The 10478-nt window shown below is 39.4% G+C and overlaps 1 protein-coding gene across 2 annotated transcripts; it reads right to left on the minus strand.

Annotated features, from left to right (window-relative positions):
• Nucleotide 1: 1 nt before the first annotated feature.
• Nucleotides 2–7724, minus strand: si:ch211-283g2.1 (sodium- and chloride-dependent GABA transporter ine). 2 transcript variants are annotated; one of them, XM_004557432.2, is made up of 13 exons: nucleotides 7557–7724; nucleotides 7036–7170; nucleotides 6748–6952; nucleotides 4416–4548; nucleotides 4178–4312; nucleotides 3954–4057; nucleotides 3750–3874; nucleotides 2703–2815; nucleotides 2476–2616; nucleotides 2273–2372; nucleotides 1960–2060; nucleotides 1687–1854; nucleotides 2–697 (listed from the first exon to the last, which is right to left on the minus strand). In XM_004557432.2, the coding sequence occupies exons 1-13, from the start codon at nucleotides 7702–7704 to the stop codon at nucleotides 545–547; spliced, it is 1761 nt and encodes a 586-aa protein (XP_004557489.1). In that variant the 5' UTR covers nucleotides 7705–7724; the 3' UTR covers nucleotides 2–544. The 2 variants fall into 2 exon arrangements, with proteins under 2 accessions (XP_004557489.1, XP_004557488.1); XM_004557431.2 differs by having other exon boundaries at nucleotides 3954–4069.
• Between the last annotated feature and the right edge of the window lie 2754 nt (nucleotides 7725–10478).

Raw genomic sequence — 10478 nt, forward strand, 5'->3', positions numbered from 1 at the left:
GTTATGTTTCTGTTTTCTGTAGACGTTGAAACTGCTTTTATTACACCTGACATATTGAATCATTTTTTGGTGTCCATTCACATATGAGTCTGCAATAATAAGCTGACAGTGGTTTAAGTTGATCACTAGAAAAATGTTACTATAAATACTGTAAATTTAAAATGACAGTACATTACAATGTAAGTATGGCTCATGTTTGAATTCATGTGGCCAAAAGATGGCACTGTTAGCAAAGTTTCCATAAACGAGGGCAGTGAAATGTGCGAAGTCTACTCCTTTGCCCTTTGGAGCTCTTTCACAAAGAAGTACACTGAAGATACACACAGTGACAGCTAATTCTAAACAACGTCTTTCCAGAAAAAAAAAAATCCTGTTGCATTAAATGCTCTGCATAGTAGATATGGATCACAATCATGTACATTCTTGTAACACGTGTTGGTTAAATTTGACCAGAAAATTGACAAAGATTGAAGACATAAATCTGTGATTAGTTAAAGCTTAACAGTAATCTGCCACTGTAGGTGGCCTGCAAAACACTGAGGCATCAGAAGTACGTCTCAGCAGGATGCTTTTCAGGTAGATCGAAGCTGGGGCTGATGACAGCGATGGGTGGATTTCCACCTGGTCCTCCCCTCTCATAGTACGGCATGTTTGACTTTTCATTCAGCGCATACGGTGTGAGGGACAGCTTTAATTTCTGCACGAGAAATGAAGTAAAATTATTTCCACACAGCTTGATTATATATGAACATGTGCGTGAGTACTACACTATATTGCTAAAAATATTTACTCGTCTGACTTCAGACATATTTGAACCGAGTGACATCCCATTCTTAATCCATAGGGTTTAATGTAAAGATATAACAGCTTCAACTCTTCTGGAAAGGCTTTCCACAAGGAATGTTTATGGGAATTTTTTGGCCATTTTTCCAGAAGCACATTTGTGAGGTCAGATGCTGATGATGGACGAGCAGGCCCAGCTGACAATCTCCGCTCTAGTTTTCAATTTCAATGCTGTTCTATTAGGGTCAGGACTCTGTGCAGGCCAGTCAAGTTCTCCCACACCAAACTCACTCATCCATGTCTTTATGGACCTTACTTTGTATATGCAGGCATGTTGGAACAGGAAGGGGCCATCCCTAAAATTGTGAGCATGAAATTGTCCAAAATGTCTTGGTATGCTGAAGCATTAAGAGTTCCTATCGCTGGAACTCAAGGGCCAAGCCCAACTCTTGAAAAGTACCCCACACAATTATCCACCAAACTGTATGCTTGGTGCAGTGCAGTCAGACAAGTGGTGTTCTCCTGACTCTACTGAAAGTTGGTGACCTCTGTGAACTATGTGCTTCAGCGCATCCACTGACACCACTCTGTGAGTTTACACTGCCTACTACTTGTTGCTGTCGTTCCCAATTGCTTCCATTTTGTTGTAAGACCACTAACAGCTTTAAGACCGGACTCACTGCATGGGTGGCATCCTGTCACAGTACCACACTGGAATTCATGGTGCTCCTGAGAGTGATCCATTCTTTCACAAATGTTCGCAGAAGCAGCCTGCACACCTAGGTGTGTGATTGTATACACTTGTGGCCATGAAAGTGATTGGAAGACCTTAATTGAATGATTTGGATGGGTGAGTGAATACTTCTGGCAACATAGTGTCTATGCATATGATATGTACATCACCTCCATGATGGAGCCAGGCAGCACCCACAAAGTGTGAATGGCACCCAGAGGAATCCAGATGATGGAGGCCAAAGCAATGATCCAGCCGACCCCCTGACCCCAGGGAGGGAAGACGTACTCCCCATAGCGGGCAGGTTTGAATTGAATGATGGAGAAAATCAGGATGACCTGTATCAAGGAGCAAACAATTTAAGTTTGGATTTAAGTTTTAATTATTTCAGATGAAAATCTACATTATATTCATGTGAATAAAACAAATGCCTGTTAACATACAGTGATGAGCACAGGAGCAACTATAAGCCAACACAGTCTGAAGAAGATGTTTGCTTTGTGTCCATTCATCTCCTCCAGGTTGGCTGAAAGTCTTTTTACACCTGCAGATGGAGAAGTACTTTGGACCAACCTTTACTTGTCAATAAACATCTGTGCACATTTTATTTGCATGCTGGCAGATTAGAGACTCTAATCGCTGTTTAATTAGAGTGAAACTCGGATACTACACATGGCCATAAAATGTGTTAAGATACTGCCAAAAAAAGTGCTACATCATTCTAAGTGTGCAATGAATGAAACACATGTCTCTCACCATAAATCCAACAGGTGGCCATGACCTCAAAGAATGCCAGAAACATGATGGATACTATGGCAGTGTAATGATCCATCAGCTGGAAAACATAGATTCCCACCTGGACAAAGGCATACTCTTTAGGACAGCAAGGAAGGGAAAATGAGCACCCTTCAATATCTTTTTTATTTGGTTCAAATTCAAGCAGGAAATACAGTTTGTACCTGCATGACACAAGGAATTCCAAAGAGGCAGGCTACGAAACAAACCGCAAGAACAAACAGTTCCTTTTTCTTGAAAATGTGAATCACGTCTTTGTAGAATTGATCCATGAGGCTGGTGACCATCACTTCAACCATTGCAAACTGCAGTGTGGGAGTGGGACATAAGAATTTCGTTATGAAACACTATGCAAACATGAATTCCCATCCTGAGGTTACCAGTAAAGTACCTCACTGTCCAGTCCGAGGCAAAGCAGCATAAAGAAGAACAACACTGCCCAGAGCTGAGCCACTGGCATGTTGGCAAAGGCTTGCGGGTAAACAACAAAAACTAGTCCTGGACCTGTACAATAAGACACGTAAGATGTCAGAGCAGCATTTATAACTGAACAAGCAATTCTTCTTAATAACAGATGACTGTGACTTTATAAAAATATTTCAATCAAATTTGTGTTACTGTAACATTATTGCAATATTATTGTAACATATTGTCCAGATCAATAATCTGTAAAGACAAGACAATCCTTCTTCAGCTCCAACCTTACTTTATGTCCCCATTCACCTACACTGCTCAAAAAAAATAAATAATAAAAAAAAAAAAAATCAATGAACACTTTTTAATCAGAGTACAGAATCATAAAATGTGGTTAATTAAACTTCTGAGAGATTATATAAGAGTCAGAAGGGGTGTTAATCAGCTTCAGCTGCTTCGGTATAACTGAAATTAACAACAGATGCACTAGATGGGCAACAATGAGAAAACCCCCCAAAACAGGTTGGTGTTACAGTTGGAGGCCACTGAGGTTTTTCTACCTCCTTATATTTTCTCACTGATTTTTTTTCCCCCCATTTTCTATTTGGCTTGGGTCAGTGTCACTGCAGGTCGCATGAGGCAATGCCTGCACCCTACTGAGGTGTCTGCTGCAGGACGGCACATCAATGCGTACCATTTCCAGCAGGTTTGCTGTGTTGTGTTAAATTCTGCCCTCTGTGGGTTGATAACTTTCCCTTCAACTGAACAATGTGGAATCTTTTCATTCCTAACACATTACCCAGTCCATATCAGTATCGATATCTAGCATAATTTCTTTTTTTTCCCATTGAGGTTGGATGTGTTTTCATAGTGTTCCTTTCATTTTTTTTGAGCAGTGTATTTTCTTATCACTTATTCCCATCTGACATTAGGCAAAGTGGAGGCTAGATCCTTTGAGAATAGACTCACTCACTAATTTAAAAAAAGAAATCACTCACAAACAGTCATCCCTTTTTTTTCTTACCATCCACAGCCAGATCACTGACAGGAATGCCCTGCAGGTATGACATATACCCAAAGGCAGAGAAAATGACAAACCCTGCCAGGATGCTGGTTATGGAGTTGATAATGGATATGCTCAGTGTGTCCCTGTGGGGAGACAAGACATCTTTTAAATCACTAACAAGAAATCACAGCTATTTTCAAGAACTGGCGGTCAAACATTTACTTCAAAATGTTGTTGTTGAAGTCATTGTAGCTGGACATTGCCATGAGCGAGCCAAAACCAATTCCAATGGAGTTAAAGATTTGAGCCGCAGCATTCACCCACACCTGAAACACACGCTAATCAGTACCAACACAGATTATCAGTAATAACACGACTCTCCCCGCTGCTAGAACAGTTAGGGTACTCCTCCAAAGCTACTACTCATTTCTTCTCTTGTTTCTTACCTCTACTGAGAGCAGCTCATCCCACACAGGCACAATGAAGAACTTTATCCCCTCTAATGCTCCAGGAAGCTGTGCATTATTGATCAGCAGGGCAATCAGAATAACATACGGGAACAGGGCAGTAAAGTACACCACCTGCACACAGAAAACGTATATATGGTATTAACTGTGGTCCAGTGCTCCACTTTCTTTCTTTTTTTTTTTTCTTTTTTTGCTCAGGTCTCAGTTTCTCTCTCACCTTGCCTGTTGATTTCACCCCCTTAAAGATGCAAAAGTAAATGAGGATCCAGGCCAGAATGAGAATGAGGAAAAGATCCCACCGGAGCACTCCTGTATCCTCTACTCCACTAGTCTGCTCTAGCATCTTATATCTGAAAGGTGCCACAGTAAAAGAAATTAGAAAAACATTAATATTCTGAGTGCCCAAAGGCATGCCTTAAAGCTAAACACATGGGCCAGATTCAAAAACACTGTCTGTCCTGTTGTGAAAAAACATTCAATCCAATCAGATGTCAGGAAGTCATTAAAATAGACCTTTTGACATATCTGATTCAGTGTTTGCAGTTTCTTGCTTTTTAACCATACAAGTTAATTTGATATCCACTATAAGTATGTATCTTCAGAACAGTTTTTTATTTCTCTACAAAAGGTAAAGATGTGCATTCATGTGGAAAATTCTACATTCAGAGGTTAAACAATATGGGTTTGATTTTCATGCATGTGAATATTTTTCCTACTTGTACACTTTTATCTCACAAGTTACTTTCCTGTAGAATGAGCAATACTGCATAGTACAATTGAAACACACATTCACTTCAGTTCCATTCACTTAACATGGACTCATCAGATGAGAGGAGGCACTTGGCACCAGTGGGGGGAAAAAAACTCCCGAACAAGGCTCAGGGAGGAGTGGCCATCTGCAACGACCGGTTGGGTTTGAGGGAAGGGAGACAGAACAGAAGAATCAGTGTAGAAGAGAGTCACAGTTTAACAATAAGTAATCATTAAATGAAGGATGGTGTATAAACACACAATGAGTGAGTGAAGAAGAAACATTTAGTGCACCATGGAAAGCCAATAGCAACCTAGGCGTATTGCAGCATAGGTAAGGGAGGGTGCAGGGTCACCTGATCCAGCCATAAGTATAAATTTTATCAATATGGAAAATTTTAAGCTTAATCTTAAAAGTAGAGCGGGTGTCTGTCTCCCAAATCCAAACTGGGAGCTGGTTCCACAGAAGAGGGGCCTGAAAGCTGAAGGCTCTGCTTCACATTCTACTTTTGAATACTCCAATGCACATATGCAAATACTTTTAAATAAATAGGAACCACAAGTAAATTAGCCGTCTGAGAGCAAAGCGCACTTTTGCCTGATTATTCAAGACCTTGTATATTAGGAGACAGTTTTGAATTAAATTGCAGATTAAACTGTCATGACTGTGTGCTGTCAGGCAGGCTAGATTGGACCCAAACGCAGGACTCACGGAGGCAGAGGAGAACTTAAGATACTCGGTTTTGCACAGAAAACGAACTACACTGGGAAAACAAATAAACTAACAGGCAGGCAAACGAGAAAACGGAACACACAGTGAAAATGAGGGTGAGCAGCCGTTAACGACACAACAGAGAGCAAAGGAAAACACAGGGCTTATATACAAAGGGAGTAATCAGGGAATGGGAAACAGGAGGGAGACACAGCTGGGAGAGATTTGGGCTAAAGAAACAGGGGGCAAGTAAAACTGAACACACTGACATCAGACATGAACCTTCAAAGTAAAACAGGAAACAAGAAATAATTTACAAAGATGCAGACTTGACACTGAACTAAATCTAGAATAATAATCAAAATAGAACCAGAACATGAATCATAATACAGAAATATACCAAAATATAAGAAACTGAAAAAGCTGTGTCAAAATGATCCAGATCCGTGACATAAACAAGGAGCCAGTGAAGAGAAGCCAACACAGGAGAAATGTGTTCTCTGTTTCTAGCTCCTGTCAGCTGCAGGATTTTGGATCATAAATTTAATAAGTGGTTGATAAACACATGGAAATTAAAGGATTCAAGTAACTTGAACCCACATTCCTTTCCTACGCTTATCCATTAACTGGAGTGAAATGAGTTAATGAGTTTATAAGTAAATCTGAAAATGTGAGGTCTTAATCTGCTGTTTACTGCAAGATTTTCACTGTGAGTAAGTTCTTTCTGAGAATCTTTCCCTTGCTAAAACTAGAAAGTGAAACAGATCAAAGCCAATAAAGGTGACATGTGTCCTAAGATTTATCACACTTCAGTAAAATATTCTATCAGTTTGCTCATTTCTTATCTGTGACCTTCACTTTGATAGCTCTCACGTGACTCTGATAGGTTGTACATCCAGTTACAGTTGTTGTTGTATCAAGTTTTTTTTTTTGTTTCACCTCTGACATAATCCCCAGAAGTTACCTTGTGTAACCAGTTCAGTCTTTTTAAAAATTACTTTAATTTTATAATGCTGCTCAAACTCAGTCATTATTTAGTTGGATTTAATAATCTGCAGAAATAGTGATCACATCCAATGAAACATACTTGAAGAACTCTTGGCTAGCTGTGGAGGAGTAGCTGCTGTTGGTAGCGTGATTGGTGCAGTTAGGTGTGTTCCAAGTATTGTTGCAGTTTTGCCATGGTAGTGGTGCCCGGAAGGAGCTGAAGAGGTAATAGAGAGCCCAGGTGATGACGACATTGTAGTAGGTACACATAATGAAGGAGATGGCCACCGATGCAATTCCCACTCCTGAGGTCAGATAAAACATGCATCAAAATAAATTTCTCCGCTATACATTTTTAACACTGGACACCAAAATTTAGTCAAAGCACCTTTTAACAGTGGGCAGACAGTAGCCAGAGCAAGTACAGGACCTCTCCTTGTGTACTGCCCCACAGTCAGCTCCATGTAAAGCAGAGGGATGCCCAACACCACCAGCATGAGCAGGTATGGCACCAGAAAGGCACCTGCCAAGAAGTAATAGTGAGTTAAGCACATTTTCAGAAAGAAGGCCAAGACTGTGGTAGTTTTATGACATCATTTAAACTTTAACTTTGGCACACACGAATTACTGTCAGGCAAAGTTTGACCCCATACAAATATTAACGATTCTGCAAAATTTGCAAGTATAAAGCCAGATTATAGTATGGGTTTATGAAGCGCCATGCCTCATTAAAAACAACAACAACAACAACAAAACAAAAGTCAAATTTAAAAAATAGTTTGAAATCGCACTCACTAACAACACAACACATACAGTCAACCATTTTTAGTCCTGTGTGTGCAGGGATTACAGAGGGCGGCACATTACCACAGTTCTGTTCGAAGATGTAACAAATGTTTGATTTCTCACCTCCTCCACTCCGGTAGCAAAGATAGGGGAACCTCCAGACATTACCCAGACCTACAGCACAGCCGATGCCGGCCAAAGTGAACTCTATCTGTCTGCTCCACGTTGGCCTGGTGGGCTCTTGATCTGTGTCTGCTCCTTGTGTCAACATTGTTGCTCGCCTGGGCCTAAACTCCATGGACAGCTGAGCAGGATTTAATTGTCTCTGGGTGATATAACCTCCCTTTTTTATGATCATTAATGATTAGCTTAGCAGAAACACATTAGTGTATAAAAGCTCAGAGGGCTCAGAAAGAGAGGAAAGTTTGACATTTGTTAATAGGTGCGTGCTTTGATTGACTGTAAAATAGAAACAGAGGTAAAAAAAAATGCAGAATTTTATTTTCAAAAACTGAACTACCTGAAAACACCTAGCCAGCCAATGTAAACAAATAAATCTAACTCTTATTTATGGATGTGGACTCACTTTATATTTTATTTAATATCTACATGAGCTCTTATCTTATCTCTTATCTTACTAAATAAAATATAAATAAAGTAAATAAATAAAATGTGAACAAAAAAAGTCTTCTGTGAAGTTTTTTACATGTGTAAATTATGCAGCACACAAAACAAATATTTAGGAATTTACATAATTTATTCTCAACAGTATGTGCTCTGACACAGATTTCAAATGGAGTCATGAAGGCCAAACAAATCATGTTCCTGTACACTAACCTTAACCCAGCATAGTCAGCACACAAAGCAGTGGTGACCTGAAACATGTAATCATTCGCAAAAACAGCAAGAAAAATCACACAGCTTTTCAAAAAAGAACCTTCTTTCTTAAACCCGTGTGCCAGTTAAATGTTGATTGAATTCCTGCATTTTCCCATGTTACTCATGGAAAAATATATTTCTAATGTTGACATTTTAAAGAAAACATGTTCTCTACTTGTGTAAAGTGGAAACAAGCACCAAAATAGCATAGAATATACAAACATGAGTCTCCTAACAAAAGCATTTCAAGTGCTTGAACATTAAACACATGCTCTGCCGATCACAGTATAAACACTACTATGCAAGCAAGATTTATTGCATCATGACATCAGACAGTTGGGGAAAGAGCTAGCGTGAAGCATCCTCCAGGGATGTGGGTTAAAAAGAAAACACATCCTACCTGCAGAGAAGGGGTGCAGCAGTAGACATAACTGGTCCACAAACCCTCAACCTGTGTGGTACAGCCAATCTGGAGGCAGGAAGATGGTGCAGTGTTAAGCAGTATCACTGCAGAGGACGGAGAACACATACACAGAAGCACAAACAGATTCTGTAAATTATTTCCTGTTGTGATGACATACAGAGAGTTTGCAAAAGCACAAATTTAAAACTGATGAAAAGTAATTCCAGGATGTCAGGCATCAAGCAGCTGCAGGCCATGCTAGTCACGTTTGGTTTTATTTTTATTTTCTTGTAATTTATTTTCTTATAATTTTTGGTTTTCAATTTTCATTCATATTCAAGAGTAGCTTTAGTTTATTTTCACTTCTGTTCTGTTAAAAAAAACGTTATTTTTCATTGGTTCAAATATTTGTTTGTTTTTTAGTGTTTAATTGTACTGGTGTCTGTGTAATTTCAATTTATCAGGTTATGTGCAGGCTATATACCACGCCAATGCCTAGACAGGAAAAGAAGTCAGGGTTTCAACAGTAAAAAGGCAACCCGCAGGGCAAGTTTTGGTACCATTGTACTTCAGTAATGCTCTGAGGTATTGCAACAATCTTCTGCAAGGGTGTGGCATACATGGTATCTCTATGGTAGGTCAGCACTGCCTGTGGCCTGTTTCTACCCCCAGAGAGTTAGTACCCTGTGAGTCTGCCTTGTTCTTTTGTATTGTAGCATAGTCTCTAACATGTATGAGAGCTATATGGAAAACATACCAATGTGAGAAACTTAAAAGTTATTCTAATTAAATGTATCAATAGCAGTTACAAATGAAACCTTAGTGACACTAAGATCAAGCAGGATTATTCTTTTACATTAAACCAAAGGTAAACTAGGCCTTTTGAGGAAGCCAGTTCATTTCAGACTGATGAAATAATATCTTACAATAATACAGTGGAATGGCTTCTTTATTACAAAAAATAAAAAATAAAAAAATAACCTTGACAAAGTATTACAGCAGGACTCCAATTTTAAACAGGCAAGCAGGAGGTGTAACTGTTAGCTGACGGCACCTACAGGGGGGGTTAAAATACTCATGAACTCTTGTACTATGAGCATTTGGTCAATTAAGTGATTTCTCAGAGATGATAATCTCAAAGTGCCATGCTGAACCTGCAACTGTTCAACTTTCCTGTTTTGTTAAACTGTAGTTGAGGTCTCCTCATCATCTTCAAGGTTTTCCTTGCTAACATGCTGAAGAAGTTAGTGAAAACTTTTTCACACTGCATTCCATCTTTTCTATATCACACATTATTCAAGGTGGTCAAGTAAAGTAAAACTTATATTTTACCAATAATGAATCACAGAGACTCATCTAATTGTGATTCCTATCTCTGTTTCCACACAAAGCGGGGCTCAGAGCAGTAGAAGTAGAGCCAGCGGCACATTGCAACAATGCACAAACAACCATAAACTGCTGCTGGCCATCATTAATGCGAGATAGACACGCCTGTGAAATGAAGCCACTACAGTGTCCAGTGGAATCCAAAACAAGCGGCTTCCATCGACAACAACCAACTACAGTCACAAGATGGCAGTGATGTAAAAGATAGATGAAAACAGGCACAGGTTTTATGACAGAGCATGAAAGGAGAGGATTTTTTTTAACTTTAGTAGGTTTTTGATGTTTATTTTTAGATTTGACAAGGCAAGCACTGCCTGCTTGTCCTGTTTTTAGTCTTGGTGGTCCTTCAGTATTTCCTTCTCAGTTCTGGTTATTTC

This window comes from Maylandia zebra, linkage group LG10 (genome assembly GCF_041146795.1).
Source record: "Maylandia zebra isolate NMK-2024a linkage group LG10, Mzebra_GT3a, whole genome shotgun sequence".
In the NCBI taxonomy this organism is placed as follows: Eukaryota; Metazoa; Chordata; class Actinopteri; order Cichliformes; family Cichlidae; genus Maylandia; species Maylandia zebra.